The sequence below is a fragment of the Convolutriloba macropyga genome, chromosome 1 (genome assembly GCF_964194025.1).
Source record: "Convolutriloba macropyga chromosome 1, txConMacr16.3, whole genome shotgun sequence".
Taxonomy (NCBI): Eukaryota; Metazoa; Xenacoelomorpha; order Acoela; family Convolutidae; genus Convolutriloba; species Convolutriloba macropyga.
In genome coordinates, this window is record NC_134468.1 from 81,945,371 (window position 1) to 81,967,725 (window position 22,355).

The following is a 22,355-nucleotide window of genomic DNA, read 5'->3' on the forward strand; positions in this document are numbered from 1 at the left end:
CTCCACGCTGTTGCCCCTACACCTCTGTTTTATTTGGCATGGAATTGCTTTAATTTTCTAATGTGACAAATTTTAACTATTTTTTTTGATAAAAGTTGCATTTTTTCAAGTTTTTTTAAAAATTTTTGTCAGTTTTTAGGTTTCTTCGGCCTCAAGAGCCATATAGCCTCCTTTGGGGTTTGATTATAGGTTGCTGCATTGCTTCTAGATGTTATGGAATGTTTATCAGGATTTTAATATCAACATTTTTTTCAAGTTTTTTGAATCTTTTGTTCTTCTTTAAATTTTTTCTGGTGCCAGGGTCCTAGGGACCTCCTCCAAGTGTTTGTGATAGACTTCCGCGTGGTTTCTAGAAGTAATGGAATGGTTATCAGTTTTTTAATGACTCCAGCTTCAACAATTTTTTTGATAAAATTTAGGTTTTCAAATTTTTGGAAAATTTTTTATCATGTTCCAAGTTTATGAATCTTTGAGCCATTGAAACTATTTAAGCTAGAATTAGTGATACTGGATGATCTCTTGATAAAATGAAATGGTTTTGAAGATTTTAGTATTTAGAATTTTAGCAAGATCTCGTTAAAATTTGCGATTGTTTTCAAAATTTTTGAATATTTTGTCCTTTTCTGAGTTTAATGATCATTACTGGCCAACAAAGCTTTTCAAGTCTTGCAGATGGGTTACTTGACATACCTTGAGAGACAAAAATTAGTTGTGAACATTTTCACTGCGAAATCTGGAAGCTTTTCTTTTAAATTCGCAATATTTTGCAGTTTTTTTAAAATATCAGTTTTTTGTTTGATTTATTTACGAACAAGGCTAGAAAACTAAAAGTTGCAGATTCGAATCAAGCCAAAGCTAGCCTCACTAAACCGTGGCTAGCTACTGACGAAGCCAACCGCTTGCCGGTCGTTTGAGAGCAATTCGCCCGACGTTAGTCGGTTATGTTTGCATTTTTTTCTAGAGCATTCTTTGTCCTCTCAAGGGACTTTTTTCACGCTTCACTTCTTCGTTTTCAGTTATCTCAGTTGTTCTCATTGTTTGTTGTGATATAAAGGCGATTTTTGAGCATTAAATTGTTCATAGCTTAGTGATCAGAAGATGCCAGACTGTTATCCTGGTGGTCGCGGGTGCGAACCCCGAGAAGGGTGGAGTTTTTGCACCCATGAAAAAAAGTTTCTAAGTGACTTCCTAAATGAAATTGCCCCCTGTCTGTTGTTCGAGTGCTCTTCTTCCGACGTTGGTTGGTTATGTTATGGAAAAGATCCGATCTCTGATATTCAGTTAGAATAGTTGGCTTTATGGTTTTTATTTATTACTCATTAGCACGCTTTTGTAATTTTTAAACAGTAACGCGCTATATAGCAACACATAAATTGTAAAGGTGACAGAGGCATAGAACAGACTGGGGGGGACAATAGATCCCAATTAAAAATGGTTTTACAAAACCTTTTTTTAGCCAACTACACGTGTAACTTTTGTGGATTTTGGCTAAATATATTCATTTGCATTTTACGGTAGTTTGACACTTATGCACGTGACGTAGAACATTGTATACAGCGCCTCAAGGAAACTAATTGTTTAAGTCGTCCGTTTTGCATGTCCTGTTTCATTTCAATTTATCTGTTGGCGGTAATTCTTCGGACATTGGTTGGGTTATGTTTAGAGAAAATTATTCTGCAAGTAACTATAACTTTTTCAGATTTTTGGGCTGACCGCGTTAGCGATATTCGCAATGAACAATGCAGTCATTGACTTGAGTTTCAACGGGTCTGAACAAAGTAATACTCCAAATTTTGTTGACAGCTACTCAAATAAACCTGCAAATAACCCAAAATCTGGCGATGAAACATCCAAACAACAAGTCTTTCCCAATGCCACCGACATCGGCCAAGTTGTCGCGAATCAAGTTTGGCTATCTGGAACTGAAAAAGCGAAGCAATATGCCTCAATTTATGGGAACATTGATATACTGAGACCATACTTTGACGTTGAGCCGAGGACAGTTTTGGTTAGACTTGCCAGAGCTTTTGTTCCCGTGTGGCACAGATCCAGGCATGTTGACGTGCCTCCGGAACTGTACGGGCCATCGATGCTGGGTTTCACTCTGGTGGCGTTGCTTCTTTACAGCATGAAAGCATCAAGTCATACTATCCGAGATGGAACCCTAATTGGAACTGCAATGGGTGTTTGTTTTGGGTATTGGTTCTTTGTGTCTGCAGCCCTGTTCTTTGGTGCTTACGTTGCAAACGCGGCGCTGACTTTTATCCAGGTAAATTAACGGAAAGTAAAGGATCCTTGTATTTAAAATCAAATCTTAGGTCTATTTTCATGAAATTTGACAGAACGTTTCTGTGAGCGCTTCTTTGCTGATAATTCTCAAGTGCAAAAAGTTTTTGGCACATTGGCAATAAACTAAATGGTAAAGAAATTGAACGGTACTGGAATAAGAACAATTGGTACTAGAAAAGGAAGTGAACGACGAATCTGTGTAAAATAACTTTTGGAGGTTATCCGTTTAAGCCCGCCAATAATGACCGTAAAGTAAGAAAATTAAAAGGTGGTCTAATGTTGACTAGTTTTACTATTATTTACTTCTCCCTGAATCCACAACAAAAACAAAGTAAAATTGCTGGTAATTCTAGTCCTAAATAAAATACTTTTCAGTTTCATCTTAACTGCTCCCACAAAGTTCGTAGCAAATATTTGAGCACTGTTAGTGTTTTGTACGCATTTTTCCCTCTGTCGCTTTATCGTATGACCGTTCGGCGATTAACGGGATACACTGGCGTCAAGTCTCTCTGCAATTCTGTACGCGCTTTAGTAATTGTAAAGCTTTAGTAATTTTAAAGCTTTAGTAATTTTAAAGGTTTAGTAATTTTTTATAAGCTGCATTAAAACTTCCTGAGTTGGCATAAATTTCTGGCGTGTTGGAGCCCTGGCTTCATGTGACCCCTCGCCCGGTGAGGATGTCGTGCCTAAGCGCAATCTAGCAACTATCAAAGACTTCCGCAAAACTTGGAAAGCGGTGTTTGAAATTGTAGGCCTGACATTTTATCGTCGTCCTTTAACAATTTTACCTGTTAATAGATTTGCACACTAATTGATTTTAATTGCACACTCTTTCCAATTGTAGAATTTTTTTCTTCAAGATACTGAATTGAATTTTAAAATACAAAGAGGACAGATAATTTCTTTTCAAAAGCCTTGCGTGCGGAAACTTTAGGAGAAAGAATTTGACTCCCTGTGAGGTCGTGTACCACTGGGTCCCGTAAGTTTCTATTACAATTACAAGCTATAGTTTAAAACATCTCACAAATCCCGATTTTCCATGTGCTTATTTGTTGAGTTTTTAATTGCTCTCAAACGAAGTTTGTAGCAATTATATTAGTCCTGTTGGTCTTTTTTTATGCGATTTTTCGCTTGACCGATTTTTCGTCTGACGCTTTTGACTTTTCGTCCTCAAAAACGGGATAAAGAGGTAGCACCCAGCGGGCATTAAGTGCTCTTAGAGCCTTTCAGCTCTGTTTCACAGATCAAACTTTTTGGAGACTCTCAAACGACCGCTCACCGGTCGTTTGAGAGCAATTCGCCCGACGTTAGTCGGTTATCTTGTTTTATTGGTAAGACCTTACATGAGGAGTTGAAAATTTGACCCCTTCTTAAGCAAATTCGGACTCTTTACTTTGCCTAAACCTTTTGTTTTTTATTTGAATCAATAATTAAACGATAGAGTCCCATTGTTGTGCTCGGAGATGAATTTGTAATAGATTTTATTGGCTGCTCAAATAAAAAAAGTTTTCAATTTATTGCAACCCGTTTTTCTCGAACCAGTTTTCTTCGTTTTTAGTATCTGAAAACAAGCTTAAAAATCTGGGCAGTTTTTTGTCGAATTGAAGAGTCGGAAAAACTTCAAAAACACGACAAAGTTTTCCATCATTTAAAATTTTAATATTAGTGTCCTTTTTCTATAACCCTACTTTTTCTGTAAACAAGAATTGTTAGAAATGGTCTTCAAAGTGCAAATGATACTCCCTTGACCGATAATTGACTCAATACTTTGAAAAAGAGTAAATTTTTAGTGGTTTTGAAGAAGTCTTATGACTTGGATTTTAAAAAATCCTACTTTGAAATTGTAAATGTCATGTTTTGTGTCAACTCAGAAATTCCTCCCAACTATTCGCCACAATTGAGTCAATTTGCGCTCTTTAAAGCAATAACTATTTTTTTAAAAAAAATGTCTAAAAAATTTTGCGTCCCATTTGTTGAAAATTTGTATAAAAAAATTTTGCACGCAAATATGCGCCATAGCTATCGATCCACCGATCGCGCCACTGAGTGCTATCGATTGAATCATCGGACTCTATTTCAGCGTGTTTCGGCTGCTTTACGGTCGTTAACTGAGGACTTCCAAAAATAACGTTTTATAAGCAAATAAAAGATAGTACTTTTGACCCACATCAAGATCCATGTGAGAAAATGAGATAGTTGCGCGCTTGCCATCTCACATTTAGTTATTGGTCGTCACTGCAGTTGAGCTGTCTATAGTTCAAGAAGAGAGCAATTCAGATCTTTCAGAAAGCTCGAAATTGAGACTGATAAAAGTCACTCCGTAAGTCGAAATGGTCAGGCAAAAAATTTCTATTTCAAATAAAGACACTATGATCGCACCTAATTTTTTTTTAAAAAAAAATTTAGCAATAGATTGAGACTCCAGTCTCACTAGATTTCTAATCGTTTTAGTTTGCTGATAGCAAGCTTCGAAAAACGAAAATTGACAAGTTTTAAACAAAGTTTGCGGTCAAATTTGAAAAAAAAATACATTTTTTTATCATTCTCATCTTTTACTGCATTGGTACTTGATACCGTACTGTTGTTTTGATTTCCGGTCTGTGTTCAGGCAGTTTCTCCTGAGTGCAAAGGCATGCCTAAGAAATGAATTTTTATATAAATTTTATCCCATATCGGCATATTTTTCTCATTGAGATGAGCAATTGGCCAGAGAATAATTGCCAAGGGTCAATTTATTTTTGATCTATGCTGCTAAAAACCTCAACAATTGTAGAATCCAAAAAATCAATGAAAATTGCCAAAGGAGCCGAAATTGCCTGAAATTGACCGAAAATTTTTTAAAATCTGCGAATTCTTAAAAACTGCATTTTTTAGGCAGACATTGTGTGGGTTGAGTAAGTCCTCAAAATAATGAAGAATATATCCTCAAAACAAGTCAAAAGTTGTCTGAACAAAAAGAAAGTGGGGCTAGCATATACTTTCGTTTCTTTACTGATTTTGAAGATGATAAGCAGAAATGGTTTTGATTATTTCTGTTCATCATTAGAATAACGTGAAAACAAAACTAGAATCAAGTTATTCCTTCTTCAGTGACGAGCTTTTTGTACGTTTTCGTAGGTTTGTACACTCTTGTAAGAATTATAGATAATTGGCTTTGAACTTGCCGGGTCCTTAACCAGAAAATAGTTAAAGTGGAAATAAGTTATTTTAATTTTTAACTCTTTGTTTTCTGCTTTAACTTTGGATATATCATTGTGAGTCTAACTGACTGACGACTATCAATCTATTCGTCCGATTCATGCTTTGAACCCTCTGATTTGGAAGATTTTGACCTTTTGCTACCTTCGTCCCTTGCTGTGCTGTTCTTTTGCTGTGATGAGCCGCCTGGCTGCCTCGGGCCCCGGCTCTCGGTTGCCTTCAATTTCGCCAATTCTGACGATGTCAGAGTTATTGTCTCGTAATAGTAGCTGTCCTCGTCTTCGCCTTCTCCGTTTTCATCATTTGTTTTGCTGTTTCGAGGTTCCTTTTTCGATTTAGACTCTCTTGTACTTTCAACTTTACTCTGACTTGGTTTTGAAACATCTCCGCTTTGTTCTTTGCTCAAGTTTTGTTTGGAACCCTGTTCAGTTTTGCTTCCTGGAGGGGCTGTTTCGCCCTTACTGCTACCCGAGAGTTCACTGTCCACTACTTTTTTAGTTCCTGTTGTCCGAGGAACGCTACTAGTCTGGTCTTCTGTGTTTGCTTCGGTTTTCAGCTGATCTGGTTCTTGACTCTGTTTCGTTTTGCTTCCATTCTCTGGGTTTTGTTCACTCTTTGGTGCCTTACTGTCTCCTTCTTCGTCTGGTAGGTCGTCAACTGTTATGTATGTATACACTGAACCATCAGATTTGTCAGTGTTTCCAGACTTGCTTCCGGACTCACCTGCGGATTCCTTGTCATGTTCCTCACCTGACTTGCTGGCTTCCTGAGTTGCTCCATCAGCTCCTTGACTTCCCTGACTAGGAGTTTTGCTCCCTTCTTTCTTGGACTCTGCCTCTTCGCTGGGTGCTTCTGCTGGTTCTGAGTTCTTGGAGACCTTGTTACTGTCCTGAGAAGATACTTGACTACTTCTGTTCTGTTCAGGAGCAGATCGATCATCTTCTGGAGCTTCTTTTTCATCGGCGTTTTTAGAGCTGGAGCCTTTGGGCCGCACGCTAGATTGATATTCCTCTTCCTCTGTGATAGGTGAGCCTTGCTTTTCACCTTCTCTTGTCTGACCTCCCTGTTGTTTAGACTCGTCCGCCGCCTCTGAAAATGATGTAAGTAAAGCTTCTGCAGATTTTGCTAAATAAGCTATAGTTGTACCTTTGATGTAGGTTGAAGTGCGTGATTTCTGAGAGTCCTTATTACTGGATGGCTTAGTGAACGTCCTAGACTTTTCACTTTCTCCAGCTTGATTTTGACTTGCTTGCGCTTGGTCTGGATCCTGTTCAGTCTTACCCTGCTGAGATGAACGAGAGCCGACCTCGTCAGCTGCTCGTTGTTGATCTTTACTGCCACCCTGAGACTGCTGTCGTTCTTGTCGACTTTTGCTGGGTCGGGAAGCTCTGGAGTCGCTTTTCTGTCGGGAAGTTTTATATTCCGGAGGTTCTCGACCACCTTTTTCCGTGTTATCCGAGTCGTCGAGTTTTGATCTTTTCTCCGCTGTCGAAACTTGGGAATCGTGGCGTGAACCCTTTGAAGCAACATCTTCAGAATCGCTGGGCTTGGCTTTTGATGAACTTGCTTCTTTTCGGGAATCCCTGTTTTCGCGTTTCTGTGATGACATCGAACCAGTTTTGCGTCTTGAACCCCTCGAGGCTCGATCTTCTGGTCTCTGATCTTGGGCGTCGGCCTTTGATTGATCTTTTTGATCTCCTTTTGTGTGTCGTGATGGTTCACGCGGAGTTTCTTGACCATCCTGCGTATGACGTCCTCCAGTTTCGGTAGCATGTCTGCTGTCTCTCGGACCATCTTTGGTGCTCGTTCTTGAGCTTCGCGGATCAACATCTTGGCGTCCGCGACTTCCCTGTTGCGTAGCTCCGTCATCCCGGTAGTCACGCCCTTCGGCTCTTGACTGATCTTTTGGGTCACCGCTGCGTCTAGCAGATTCGCGCCGAAGTTCGGGATCCTCTGTGGCACGAATCCTATCATCGTTTGAAGCTTCTCTGTTTTCACCATGCCTGGTGTCTGTCGGTCGGGATCTGGTGCTCCCAGATCTAGTCTTCTGCTGGTCCCGATTGTCCGCTGGTCTCTCCTCGTAATCTGGATCTCTCGGTTGTGACAGGTCTCTGGACTGACCGTCTCTTCCTGTACGCCTCGCTGAATCTCGCCGACTATTTCGATAATTCTCTCCACGGTTTCTGTTATCTTCAGATCGAGATCCTTGTCTATTAGCACTTTGTCTGTTATCTTGAGACCGGGATACTTGTTCATTAGCACTTTGCCTGTTATCTTGAGATACAGATCCTTGCCTGCTATCTCGTATGCTCCGTTTTGATAGGGCACCATCAGGACGTGGTCCTCGTGACTCGCTTCTGTTTTGAGGCACATCCCGGGAATCAGTTCTGCCTTGTGTAGCTCTTCCGTTTTCATCATCCGGGCGTCGACCTCGGCTTCCTTCTTGTCTTGAGTCTCCTTTCCGTGATGCGTCTTGTGGTATTCCACTTGGATGTGTAGTTCTGGTCCCTGTATAACGTCTGGAGCCCTTTCCATTGTCTCTATCACGCGACGCACCAGCTTGTAAACTATCTCCGCGTCGAGACGCACCAGCTTGTACACTGTCTCCGCGCCTATCTCGAGAGGATCCCCGAAAATCGCCCTCTGATTCCCTTCTGCGAGATCTTGATCGACGCGAATCTCTTCTTTGAGATTCCCTGTTGTCGTAATTGTTATACCGATCTCGGGATTTTTCTTGATCATCGCGTCGTGAGTCACCCCTGTCCATATCACGTCTATCCCTATCCATGGAAAAGCTCCTCCGGTCTCGAGAAGCACCTCGGTAAGATTGTCTTCGGGTTCCTCGCCTGTCCCGGTCTCGACTGTCAAAGCTATCTTGATCTCGACTGTTGTCCCGGTAATACCGATCTTTTTCGTCTCGCGACCTTGATCTTGATCGACGTGAATATCTATCGCTGCGATCTCGTCTTGATTCAGAGCGGTATGGTGATCTCGAATCTCGGCGGCGATCTTGGGAAGCACCTAAAATGGCATTTGACCTCCCCTTGTGTACGAACTACTAGAAAAAGCTACGCATAATCTATCAGATGAAAATAAATTGCGCATATAGTGAAATAGCGAAAGCAAAATGGTTTTTTAAAGTCAAATAAGGTTAATCCGAGAGTACTTAGAGTGAAAAAAAATTCGAATTCTACAAATAGCATATCTTAGAAAAACCCTGAAATTTACAAAGGCCTAAAAATGATTGTGACAGAGTTTGAATTTGAATTTCATTTACCAGCTACATAACATTAATTAAACAAAACAAAATTTAATTAAAAGAGGTTACGCCTGGATGGATCCTTGAAGAGACTACAGCCTCATCTAGCAAGAACCCGGGGTGTAATATTTACGAAAACCAATTGAAATAACAGGAAGTCAAAAAATAAATTGAACACTTCATAGCTATCCTGAATATATAGGTAAGTAAAGGATCTCAGAAAAGTTCTGAGCTGACCTGGAGTCAGTTCTCTCATGCTTTCAGGAATTAAATTATTTTCTTGCGCGAAATTGTACGCTACGTTAACTTTGATCCTCAGTGAATTTTTAATGTTTTTTTTTAATTGGGTACAGGTAAAAGTTTTTGCGAGACTTCTTGTTTCACGATGGTTGCTGAGCGAATCTAATTTCAAATAAACTGACTCAGGTTTTCTGAATTCGTCGAACATAAATTTGAAAATATTATTTGCAAAAAGTTCATTAAGGGTAAGAAGATGATATTTTGTCATGATATTCCTAATAGCATCCGTTTTTCGTTTAAAGAAAATGGCCCTACATATTCTTTTTTGCATCTTATAAATTTTGTCAAGATGCGTCTTAAAAAGGTTTCCGTTTATTAAAAGACCATATTCTAGTGTGGATTTCACATAGGCATTGTAAAAGGTTAACATTTGATTTTTAGTGAAATAATTTCTGGCCCCATAGGCAACACCCAAAAATTTTGCTAACTTTTTTGCAACTTTTTTTCAGTGGTACGTAAATTCCATCGATTTGTCAAAATTAATACCCAAATATTTACATTGATCTTTGATTTGAACGTCTTTGAAAACACCGTCTAGGTATTTATGCCTTCTAGCTTTTTGTTGCGGCCAAAAGGCATAAGCAAGCATTTGTTTTCATTGATCGTTAAACAGTTCTGATCAAACCATTTCTTAACGTTTTTTACGTCAGAGGAAAATTTAGCATTTTCATTAACTGAGCACGATGTTATGGTAGTATCATCTGCATACAAAACTTCTTCCGAGTTCGATCAGCATTTGGGCATGTCATGTATATTACAATGTGTATTAGAAAGAAAGTTGGCCCTAATTTAAATCCATGTGGTACGCCGTGATTAACATCAATGGAGTTTGACGTCTTTTTGTTCGAAAAAACATATTGAGATCTGTCAGAGAAATAACTTTTAATTAAATCTAGTGTTTTTCCTCTGAAACCATATTTTCTAGCTTTAAAATCAAAATATGATGGTTGACTGTGTCAAAAGCTTTTTTAAAATCAATGAATAATGACACCCCAGATAGTTTTTGTTCTAGTGCCTCAGAGATGAATTCAGTGAACATTATTAATGCATTGACGCAAGATTTTTTTGGTTGGAATCCAAACTGCTTTGGGTTTAAAATTCTGTCTGCCAAGAAAGCTCATAATTCTCTTATTGATCAAACTTTCAAAAATTTTGGAAAACGATGTTAACAGACTAATGGGTCTGTAGTTCGCAGGGTCGCTTTTACTGCCCCCCTTGTGCAAAGGAGTCACTTTTGCTTTTTTAAATGGTGATGGGAAATATCCTTTTTCAAAACAGGTGTTAATATCATTGCATAAGTAATCAAATATTACCGGAAAGGAAATCTTAACAATTTCGCTGTTTAACCAACCCATCATGACAAGCAGACTTTTTGTTTTTTTGAGAGACCTAATAATTTTTTACTTAGTTCACTTGGTGATGTTGGAAAAATGTAGCTCTGTTCAACTCTTTTGATTTTACTGTGCTCTGTAGAAGGTTTAATTGACCGAGACAGATTTTCGCCAGTTTTTGCCAAAAAATTGTTTAGAATATGTGGCTCAACGTTACATATGTTGCCTTTTTTCGTGTTGCAAATTGTTTGATATGCCTGAAACAAGCTTTTTTTCGTTTTATCAGCCCCAACCAAGGCATCATAAAATTTCCTTTTCTCATGTTCAATAGTTTTTGTAACGCTATTTCTCTGCTTTTTCTAATTTGAACGGTTTTCATCAGTTTTTTCTTGCAGCCAATTTTTAAAAAGCTGATTTTATTTATCTGGGATTTTATTTTCTTATTGTAACATGTCGCTATTTTTCGCGATTTCTTCCAAGGTGCAAATCGATCCAATAATGAATTCATAACATTAACCAAACTAGATACCCTGTTGTCAACATTTATGTCTGTATTTTTTTTCAAGTTTTTGCAATTCAGTGTATAAGCAGAACAAATAATTTAAACAAGTTTGTTCTTTTTTCATTTTTCCAAGATCACGAAATTTATGTGTGAAACAGCTTTTCGTTTCCATTTCGTCATTCAATAACAGTAAATTTGGAAAATGATCACTAAGAGACGTTTTGATTGTAATAGTTTTTTGATGCTCTTTCACAAGGAAATGATCGATAGCTAGAAAAAGCGACGCATAATCTATCAGATGAAAATAAATGGCGCATATAGTGAAATAGCGAAAGCAATATGGTTTTTTAAAGTCCGATAAGGTTAATCCGAGAGTACTTAGAGTGAAAAAAATTCGAATTCTGCAAATAGCATATCTTAGAAAAACTCTGAAATTTACAAAGGCCTAAAAATGATTGTGACTGAGATGCTGTGAAATTATGAAAAACTTTGGTGGGACCTTCTGTACTTAATACGGAATTGTTTCTTTCGTGCTTTCAATACGTAGGTAATATTTCTTGCTGTGTGTGGCAACTCATAAACTTATCAACTTCTTTGAAAAAGTGATACGCATTGGCTTACCTTTACTTCGACTTCGCGAGTATCTCTCATCACGAGGATCTCGACTTGGTCTGTTGTCTCTCCCAGACGCTCCTCGGGATCTCGAGCGGCTGTCTGACCTTGAGAAACGGCTCCTGTTCTTGCTTAACTCTGCTATGCTCTCCAAACCTGACTTTTTATCCCGTCTGTCCTGACTTTTACTTCCTTTGGTCGTGCTTCCACTTGGTTTGAGGGTTTCACCATTTGTCTTTTTGCGTTCTGCCGATAACAGTTGACTGAGGTTGCCAGCATCCCCTTCGTCGCTGTCGCTGAGAGATCGCGCCTGAGATCCGCTTCTTCTGTCATTTGATCGACCACGTTCTTTTGAGCCCTCCTTTCTTTTGGATTCCAACCTTGAGCGGTCTTTGCGACTTACTTTCATCCCTCCATCTGATTCGCCTCTCCATAAGACGTCAGAAGCTCTTCCTGTGGAAGATCGTTTGCCTGATTTGGGACGCAATAATTCTGAATCTTGAGTCGCTCTCGACTTTTGGCCAGATTTGGATTTATCTTTTGATCCCTCTGGCGTTTTTGAGCTTTTTGATTTAGACGCGCCGCGAGATGCACTGCGTTTGGACAACTTAGAATCTGATTTTGACTTCTTAGAACTAAGGCGAGATGACTTCTTAGATTTCAGTTTTGATGATTTGCTTGACCCTTGTTTCGATTTGCTTTTTGATCCGTGCTTAGAGCGGGATTTTGACCTTGAATCCGATTCTTCGCCCTCTTCTTCTTCTTCCTCCTCCGAATCTTCATCGGATCCCGTGCTCTCGTCCAATTCTTCGTCAGATCTTGATTTTGATCTTGATTTGGATTTAGATTTTGAAGATCTGCTCTTCTTGGATATAGACTTCTGACTACTTTTAGATCTTGAATCCCTAGTTTGAGTTGATTTTTTTGCGGAGCTTCTAGATGATTTAGTGGATGATCGTGACTTGGACATGCCCTCGGGTTCCAGAAAGGTTGTTTTGGTCTTTCTCGGACTTCCGGATGATCGTGATCCAAGGTCACTGGTCGAACCCTGTTTTTCCATGCTGCCTGCTGCGTCCGTTTCCGCCGGTTCAGGATGCTTGCATTCGCAGTTAATGTAAATTGGAACGTTCGATTTCTTTTTGCCTTTCAAGATTTTTGAAACGTCACTCGCAGATAAAGAATCTTCATCATCGGGTGCTGTCGATTTCTGGCTTTCGGGTTTTCTGCTGTACTTTGGAAAGTGTTTCGGCTCTTTTTTATGATGACGCGGAGGGGGTGGTTGTTGCCGTGGACTAGGAGGAGGGGGAGGGTAATAGTAATCCGAAGGGTATTGCTGAGGTTGTTGACGGTAACTGTCTTGAGCGTAGCGATGCGGGCTCTTGCAGTTATATGGCGAGCTTGATCTACTGGTGTTAAATGGAGACCGAGGCGTTGTCTGAGTTTGAGCAACAGGTCGACGTCTTTTCCTTGGAGTTGTTTGAGTGTACGCGGGGTATTTCCTCCTTGGGGTCATGTTTGTACCTTTGCTATTGTAATTAAAATCAAACACTCCTAGATTCTGCAAACTTTGCAAAATCATTGCCTCGTTTATTTCTCGCGGAGTTGGAGTGGTTCTAATTGCTCCCCCTAAATATGGCATGTCGTGGTTAAGATGGCTTTGTTCATGCCATGTGTTTGCACCACTTGGTGACGTCACTGGACGAGTATCGAAATTATATCTGCTATAGTCTGGTATTGCCAATCGTGCCCGCCTAGCTCTGGGTTTCCGCCGTCTTCTTGCTGGTCCTCTCGCACGTCTGCTGAATTGTGAGGCTTCATACGGATGAGACCCCGGGTAATTTGCTTCCGGGGGTGAACTCCTTGGGCTTCCAAAAATGCCATGACCTTCAACGCCGTGTGTCGGTGGATCCCATGTCTGTGCACTGATCGGACTCGAGTTGTCGTAAAAGTTCGGGCTATGTGCTATCTTTGGAGCAAATGATTTCTGGTTCTGAGGGAGGGGCTGCTTTTTTTGTGAAGGTGGCGCGGGTGGAGTTTGAGGTGCTAGTGGTGGTCTGGAAGGCATTGTCTTAGCTTGTGCGATGTTGTCGTATTGATGCAATTCTGTGGGCGTCGTTACTGATATCTCGGACATTGTCTCAGCCGTAACTCCGGGTGGCAGACCTTCGTGAATAATGTGCTCTGAAAATATCTTCTGCCCGTTACTTTGGGGTAGAGTTTTTTGACCTGGTATATTGGGCAACTCTTGGCTGTTGGGTTGACCTATTCGAATATGAGTAACCTGTGGATGTTCGTACGTATACAATTGTCTGTCCCCTGCGATATTTTCTTCAGACGTTGCAGAGTAGTTCAGATGAGGCTTGAATCTTTTGGGATATAGACGTCGTTTCATACTCCTCAGAAGTCGCTTTGGAGTTCCGAATCGCCGTCTCTCAGGGCTACGTGCATCCCCACCCGCTCCTGACTTCAGATTCCGAGATGGGAAGCCACCTTCGACTGTAAAAGAGATCACTTAGTCGTTTGTTACCTTAAATTTAAGATGCAAAATACATAATCTTCCATAAATAGAAATTAATCTTCAAAGAAGATGGGACAAATTTGGCTATTCGCAATTTTAGCCCCACAACTTTATTGGGGGCTGGAACATAAAGCGCCCGGAATGACTAATCGAATATGGTGGTTAATGTTATAATTAACTTTAAATATTTCTGAGTCTATAATTGGAAAGCGGTGAGAGAAATTTTATAAGAACACGTAATTATAGGTCAATATTGAATATAGCTGTGACATCGTTTAGGGAACACCCCCTCACCTAGGAAAATGAGTTATTTTTTCGAAACTATACTTCCCCAACAAATGGCTAAAGTTGATTAGGCTCTGTAAGATATGAAACTTGGCTGGAGAAAACGAGGTTAAGATTTAAAAATTTTAAAATAAGCCACTTACATCTTTGACGGTGGGATCGTGTGGCCATCCATTTAGCTTCCTGTATCCTTTGTAGGTCATTGAGAGAGCCAAATTTGCGCTGAGAAACTGAAATTTTATGATATGATGAATATAAGATATGAATACCTGAATCACAGTCAAATACGATTGACAAATGCTTGCTAAATTTGTGCTCTCAAACGAAGTTTGTAGCAATTATTGATAATCTTTTTAACAATATTTACCAAGTTAGTACGTAGTACCAATTTTTTTACTAAATTTGTAAAGCACGAGGCCATTAAATTGCATTCTCTGAGAGCCTTGCTACCCTCTTAGCCTCTAAGTATGCGATTCACCGAAACTACTAAGGAGACATAAATTCACTGAGGGAGGGGGAAGGAAATTAATTAAAGCAGAAAATATCGGACGTGAAAATTGTGTTAAGGTCATGTTGCTGGAAAATTTGAAGGGCACACATTGGAGCAAATGCTTTCGAACGAATTTTAAACATGTTTTCTTTATATGCAAAGTTTTTGCTTTGCCGTTTGGACTTTTCGAGTGACTTTTACGCCCTTGAGTTTTGCGTGATCTAAATCCTCTATGATTCACAATTTAAAGCTGCTGAACTCAATTGACTACTAAAAGTCAGATTAATTGTGCGCGAAATTGGTATCGTTTTTCAAATTTAAACCTACAGTCGTATATAGTCCCCTCCAATGATGTCATTTCAATTTTTCAAAACAACTAGTACTTACTAAAAGTATTCGTGTGAATTTTAAAAGTACTTGAGGCCAAATTATGAGGTCAAGTTCTTTAAAACAACTTGCACTAAAAAACTGGATAAAGTTAATAAATTTTTCATTATTACAAAAGCATATAAATCCAATGAAAACATCCTTCGGCCAATGGAGCATCCAGATGCTCGCATGACAATAGGCAAGTCTTAATAGGCTGAGAAACTTGTCTAAAAAACGAAAAAAAAACAAAAACTGCAAAAAAACTAAAAATAGATCCAATTTTCGCCATTTTTTGTCATATTTCTCAACAAAAAAATGATTCATATCCACAAAACTGTAACCAGTTGTTATCTAAAATTGGCTCATGTAGAAGGGGTCTTTTTAATACCCATTTGAGCTAGTAAAACAAAACAACTGTCAAAAAAACGCAAAAAATACCCCGAAAATCAAAATAAATTAAAAACCTGCGAATTAGCATAAAATCCATATGAAGTTTCAGAAACCTTCAAACCACTACCAGAACCAGCCTAAAATTAAACTAAAATCATAACCAAACCTCTTAACCAAAAAATGAAAAAAAAACTGCTTTAAAATGCTGCACGTGAACAAAAAATAATTTCGCTCGCTTAGAATTTTCACACCTCAATTTCTCGCTCTCTAGAAAACAGCGATATGAACAAAAAACCACTCTTTTCGCTCTACTCTTCATTTTATTCAACAACAAAATCACTCCAAATTTTTTTACGTGTTTCATTTCCCGCTTCAAAATTCACTCCAATAAAATTGATTTAAAAAAGGACTTCTCCAATACTCCTCTTCGAGTCGTAAAAAAGACAGCGCCCCAAAACAATTCAAATTCTTTGAATTGTAAAAAAAAATTAGGAGCGCTATAATAGCCGGCTGAGAAGATGAGGGCGGCTATTAAACAGAATAGATCCTTCGTTTCATTACAGTTTTCAGACAAGTATAGGACCTAGGTCTAAAAGGGACCATCACCAAAAAGTTATCGAGCTCAATGTTTCGAGTCATTTAAGGGGTCGCTTTAATAGGGGAGAAAATTTTGGCGTTGTCCATTAATACACCCTCCCCAAAAATGTACCACTCATTATTCGATAATTGCGAGGGCTTTCGGTTATAAACCTATTAAGCTGACTGGGGCTCTAATGGAAAAAATTGCAATTTTTGGGATATGATTCCTCCCTTCACCTCAGACCAATGCGCATCCATGAAAGAGTACGTGTCATTGCATTACATTTTAGATACTATATAACTACACAATTTGCAAATGGGGATCATTAACGGGGTCTTTCCCATTACAGCCCCCCCCCCCCCCCTATTATGATATATTTACCATGATTGGGGGGCTATAGGTTATCTGACCACTAAGCTAGGGGGCTATAATGGGAAAGACCCCATTAATGAATGGCACAGAGCTTTAACAGTAAAGATTTATTAGGTCCTTCCCACAATAGCCCACCCCCACCCCCCCCCCCCCATGAAATTATAGCCCCCATTATGGTATAATTACCATGTTGGTGGGGGGGGGGGGGCTATAGGTTATCTGACCACTAAGCGGGGGCTATAACTGGAAAGACCCGATTTATTTTAGAACTTACTCGCAAGACTGGCACCACTGACAAAATTTGTGCCTGGATTCTTGATCATGTACTTGACATCATCTTGCAAGGGTCCCTTGAGTTTCATGTAGTCCACGAGAGGGTCATTTTTCCTATTAACATTCACGTTCAAGCTGCCATTAGGCGAGCAACCGAGTCCGTTCATATTGTTGTCAGATGCCCATCGTCGTAACGGGATCTTCAGCGCTGGCCGTGGATGTCTGTTGTTGAAGAACCCGAAATTTAGCCATGAGTTGGGTCCTGAGTTTTTGGCAACGCTATTGGGGTTCTTTGCATGTGGAATAATATTCAGCTGAAATGGAGCTTTATCAGTTATTCGGATCTTTTCCGTTTGTGCCCCCCCCCCCCAAGTACGTTAAGCTATCCCCAGTTACGGAGCACGTGCATTACATAGTAGATTATTATGTAAAAATATGGTAAGCTTGGGGGGGGGGGGGGGGCAGCACAAACGGAAAAGATCCAGTTATTCTGCGGAAACATTCAAAATTGGGAGGTCTTTCCCATTATACCCCCCCCCCACACACACGCACACAAAAATATAGCCACCACCCATTATGGTATAATTACCATGAGGGGGGGGGGGCTATACGTCATATGAGCACCAAGTTCGGGGGGAGGTGGGTTATAATAGGAATGACCCGAAATTGGCGGGGTCATAATCACGTGAGCGCATAACGTACTGGTATACTTCTCAATGACAGTCCGCATCCCTTCCAGCTTAAAAGGCTAAATAATAGACATGCCGTAAATTTACCATAAAGGGGCGCTTAATTTTTGGTAGCTATAAAGTGGTAGAGCCGATTTGCCAACATAACAATTATTTAGGGTTGCTTCCTGGTGTTTTGTTAGATTTCGTTGGGGGCTATTTTGCGTAAAGGGAAGAGCAAACTACAGATGTCAAGAATGTCTAACCGCGTCACCCCTGTAGTTGACAGTGACAGGGGTGTTAAGTGACAAAGGTGGTATTGGGGAGCTCATCGACACATCACTTTTTGTCCTCTATAATTCTTAATAGCCACTGTTTTCTTCTTAGGTCGCTGCCATACTTGTTACATAAATAATCTGTCATAGTAAATTATGTTGGTGAATAAAAATGCACGTGTTCAGTAAAAGGGAAAAATTGGAACCATGTCCTTTTTAGAAATGGATAAACAGGCTCTCGAAATTTGCAGTCATTAGAAATTGAGCGTCCAACTTTACTTACATCTGTTTTTCTACTTTTTCCGTTATTGCCCATCGGGGTCTTTCCCATTATAGCCCCCCCCCCCCCCCCCGCTTAGTGGTCAGATAACCTATAGCCCCCCAATCATGGTAATTATACCATAATGGGGGGCTATAGTTTAATGGGGGGGGGGGGGGGGCTATGGGAAAGACATATTTGTAGAAATGGGGTACCTTTGTTTGGGGATGCAAATAATATGCACCCACTAAACTGTGGGCAACAGAATACGATCCAAAAGTTGTCAACTAGTTTCGGGTCTTTTCCATTAACCCCCCCCCCCCCTCGCCCAAAGCTGAGTGCTCATATCAGCTATACCACCCATTCATTGTAAATATACAATAATGGGAATGGGGACTATAATAGGAGAGCTACTCCTTATTTCAATGCACGTTTTTCTAATATCTTTTTCCCGACCCCAGCCTACCGCTCTTGTCGACTTCACCTCTTTAGCACTCTAGTTTTCTGGTAGAACGTACTTGAGGACGGTCTCGGGGAACAAAATATTACATTTTTATGCTCTGAAATAAAGATTGAGAAATGGGATCTTTTCCGTCTGTGCCCCCCCCCCCCCCCCGTACGTAATGCATCCCCAGTTACAAAGCACGTGCGATTAATTACATAGTAAATCATTATGTAAAAATATGGCACGTGCGTCTGTGGGTGTAAATAATATGCACCCAATAAGCTCGGGGGGGGGGCACAAGTGAGCTCATTTTTCATAGGCGCAATTGGAAGGTTATACAAATTCTGCCTAAAAAAGTTTTTAATCAGTTGTGAGCATTTTCAATGAACTAAATTCTTTAACCCTCAGTAAAATTATTTCACTGACTTGATGTTTTAATGATATAAGTGGATTTTTGCTTTTATGAATATCCTTTGTATCCTTCATGGTTATTATAAAGTCATTTATGAGTTATGTATTTGGGATAACATCAAATAGGTCTTCCGACCTCTCAGTGATGTTTCCCAGTGCTCTTGGTTTTTCTTGAACTTTTTAGAAGCTTTCGCAAAACTTTGCTAGCGCAATCGGTACAATGATTGACTGAATATATGACGAATTCGTATCTTATTCTATCTATATTGATGTCTCGTATTCGTTTGATGATCGTTTGGTTTAGTTGTGGTATAAAGTTACCCGGGATGCCGGTCATACAAAAATCCCGGTAATCATACAAGGTCATATATGATTTGTATGATATCCTGGTAATCATACAAGTGTCGTACAATTTTTTAAAGGACGTTTAAACGGCCCCAATTATGACGCTTAGTTCGCTTGAAGTAAGATCGATAATCATAACAGCTCATTTTATCCCAGTTATCATATTCAATTTTCCTGGTTGTCGTACAAGGTCATATATGAAAGTATGATCTGGTAGTCATAAAAGAATCATAAACTGGACAGCAACTTTTTCTTGAAATCATTCAAAAGCACACGCCAATCATATTCTAAAGTTTTGTCAGCTAATTTACGCCATAATAAAGAAGGTTGCGTTTTTTTCCTACTTATCATACAAGGTCATATATGGATATATGAATACCTTGTAATCATACAAAATCATACAGAAATCAGAATTCTAGTCTGTATGCGAACAAAATGCGAGAAAATCAATGCTCTATAACATAAATTGGATATTATTTTCAATATCGGATTGAATGCAAATAATTATAAGGTCAATAGGTTGTAGCCAGAAGGTACCGCTAGCAAGTTCTGCAGATAATTGCACTTAATGACCCCCTTTTTTAATTTAAAAGAGAACAAAACGTGAAATTCCAATATGCAGAAACTTGTATACCAGAGACGAGTCGAAAAAAATACTTCCACAAACTGTCATTAGAAGCTTTAGCTCAAGTCCAGGGCTCCTTTTTATATCAAAAAGAGGTAGATACTTTTTTGCCCCATTTATCTTATTATGGGAGTTTTTCGCCAAACCAAACGCTTTTTCAAAGTATGAAGAGTAAGGGTTTATGTGGCAATTGTTTTCCACTATTGTTTTTGGTCTCAGGATGTGATTTTTACAATGAGATATGAATTTTACATAACGCTGTGATTACATAAAATGTTTTCCGTTGGTTTTTCGAGATAACAGGTGTACAATCGGTGCTCTTTTCTGGTAATCAGCCAGCTATGTTAATTGTCAGCGACTACAGATTTCATGTTGTACAAAATGTCGTTTCTACTGCATAGGAATTGTGGTTTTAGGTTCTGTCCTTGACTGGGTATGCGTTGACGGCTCCATGTGTAATTGTGTTCTTGTCCACAGTGTTCCACCCCATTCATGACCACATATTCTTCTACGCACTCTGGATCATATTGGGTGGACTGACTGCTGCCAGGATGGCCACTGCATTTGCGTCTAGAGCGCAAGAGGTATTGAGAGTTATACTCGACCCATTAACCGACTTCATATCTAACTTAAAAATTATACTGGACGTGTTCGTAGTCAATAATGACCACCACTTGTCTAACCCAACCAGAGTTAACGTTGTTGCAAAAGTTAAGGTATAGACGTGGGCAAAAAAGCTAATGTTCTAAAGTAGAAAATGTAAGTATTTTTTAGCTTGAAAGTAAAACTGATCAGTGGTTCACCGATCTCGGAGTGGATTTTTTAGCAAGTCTGTTGACCTGTGGAGGCCGATAGAGCCAACGGGCGCAGAGTAGAAAGCCTCAACTTGAGATTTAAAGCCGAATATTACGCGGCCTGTGGGACTTATGAATCTATCACAACCGAACAAAATATCAGAACCAAATATGTTAAACGCTGCATATAATAAATGAGAGCTGAAATCTGATTGGACAATACGCAGATTCTAGGGACTGCAAAAATATTGTAGTTTAAGGAAAATTCTTCGTAACTGTAGATCTTAAAGATTTTAGCATAAAATAATACCGACATTTTAGTAGTCCTGTGCGTTTCATGGCAAATTTCTAACAACCGTTGCAAGTGATTTACTGTCGAAACAGTTGCAGAAATGATGACATTAACTGCCTAATATCATTTTTTTTATTTATTTCAGGCGTCACACAGATTGGCAATGATGTCAGTGTCTGCCTCTGTTCACATGTTGTTCATGCTCTATCTTCACTTTGCCTATCACTCCACAGTACAGCAGCTACACTCTATCACACACTGAACACAAAAACTGAATTCGCTCAATTAGATCTTTCCCTTTCGAACAGCGCACACCCCCAGCTTAGTGGGTTTGCAGACTCCCACGCCCCCTCCGATAGTGCGCTACATCATCTAAGAGATTAGGAAATTCTTTAAAGGCGTTCGAAACTCATGAATTTATAAATTTTACAAATATATTTTGCTAATGTCACTTTTCGTTCAGTGGATGGGGTTGGGAAAGGGACGGGGGGGGGGGGGGGGGGGGGGTACTTCACGCTTGGTGGAAATTTCGGGAAAGATCCAATAGAATTAGATACTAGTTTCTCCTCACCTCGAAACCAAAAACTCCAAATTTTCTCGAATATTTTTGATTCCAGAACAAGCGTTTACATCTATGCGTTACGGAGTAAAAGAAAAATTTGCGTCAGACCGAGAAGTAATATTTGTCATGGGATCGTAAAACCGTTATGCTGTGAGAAATTTGTTTTTGTCGCAGCTTTTGTTCGTTATCATTAATTTTCTATTTTAGATAGGAATAGCATCTTTTAATTAGGAGAAAGCAATATCTAAATTCCCATCTTTGTATTATATTTATTTTTATCTCCACAATGTTCAATTTGATATATTTTGGGATATAGAGTTAATAATTGTAAATAGTCTTGTCTGAAAATTGCAGTGAACTTTTTTCAGACACCTTGCAGTATAAATTGAGCAATTATAAATAGTTTTTTTGAGCGACAAGCTGTACTGCATTTGATTTGTTTGTAAACCATACTTCATGTTAAAACAAAAATTTTTGTGGCCCAAGGAACTAAGGGTCTGACATGAAGTCGCTTGCTCCCAAGCGCTGGTCACAAGGCACAAAAGGGCGTAGATTGAAGTTTTAACTAATTTACAGCATCGACATTCTTGAAAAAGCCGCAGTTTCATAACACTTGAAAGAACTTCAAGCTAGATTTTACTATAGTGAGAAACAGACTAAGGAGGGCAATGGATTTGGGTGATACATGCGCGTTGAACGCATATTTGTGTGCTCTAGGAAATGTTTAAAATCCGCAAGGGGACTCTTCTCAAGTGCAAAAATCTAGCGTTAAAATTGAAGCGTGTAATTCTACAGCCTATTCGGATTATTTTTGGTCAGTGCACCTGCTTTAGTGTGGCCGGTTTTTTTCCTGTCAAAAACGAAAAATGACTAATTATTCGGATCATCTTCACCCATTCAAGGAGGATATG

At 39.4% G+C, this 22,355-nt stretch overlaps 2 protein-coding genes across 3 annotated transcripts; one reads left to right on the forward strand and one right to left on the reverse strand.

Annotated features, from left to right (window-relative positions):
• The first annotated feature begins 1,679 nt into the window (after positions 1-1,679).
• LOC142343233 (protein YIPF3-like) lies at positions 1,680-21,333 on the forward strand. The gene is made up of 3 exons (XM_075395011.1): positions 1,680-2,269; positions 20,213-20,380; positions 21,028-21,333. The coding sequence occupies exons 1-3, from the start codon at positions 1,733-1,735 to the stop codon at positions 21,142-21,144; spliced, it is 822 nt and encodes a 273-aa protein (XP_075251126.1). The 5' UTR covers positions 1,680-1,732; the 3' UTR covers positions 21,145-21,333.
• Positions 5,484-18,000, reverse strand: LOC142343222 (uncharacterized). Of its 2 annotated transcripts, XM_075394999.1 has the most exons (6): positions 17,703-17,999; positions 16,770-17,082; positions 14,438-14,524; positions 11,501-13,987; positions 6,634-8,508; positions 5,484-6,576 (listed from the first exon to the last, which is right to left on the reverse strand). In XM_075394999.1, exons 1-6 carry the CDS (start codon positions 17,766-17,768, stop codon positions 5,573-5,575), a joined length of 5,832 nt encoding a protein of 1,943 aa, XP_075251114.1. In that variant the 5' UTR covers positions 17,769-17,999; the 3' UTR covers positions 5,484-5,572. The 2 variants fall into 2 exon arrangements, with proteins under 2 accessions (XP_075251114.1, XP_075251104.1); XM_075394989.1 differs by having other exon boundaries at positions 5,484-8,508; positions 17,703-18,000.
• Positions 21,334-22,355: the final 1,022 nt, after the last annotated feature.

Coding starts and splice junctions, on each gene's coding strand:
- LOC142343233 (XM_075395011.1), top strand. CDS start 1,733: ATGAACAATGCAGTCATTGACTTGAGTTTCAACGGGTCTGAACAAAGT. Junction 2,270..20,212: donor CGGCGCTGACTTTTATCCAG/GTAAATTAACGG, acceptor TTGTGGTTTTAG/GTTCTGTCCTTGACTGGGTA. Junction 20,381..21,027: donor TTGCGTCTAGAGCGCAAGAG/GTATTGAGAGTT, acceptor TATTTATTTCAG/GCGTCACACAGATTGGCAAT.
- LOC142343222 (XM_075394989.1), bottom strand. CDS start 17,768: ATGAGCTCCCCAATACCACCTTTGTCACTTAACACCCCTGTCACTGTC. Junction 17,083..17,702: donor TCAACTACAGGGGTGACGCG/GTTAGACATTCT, acceptor GCTCCATTTCAG/CTGAATATTATTCCACATGC. Junction 13,988..14,437: donor ACGATCCCACCGTCAAAGAT/GTAAGTGGCTTA, acceptor TCTCTTTTACAG/TCGAAGGTGGCTTCCCATCT.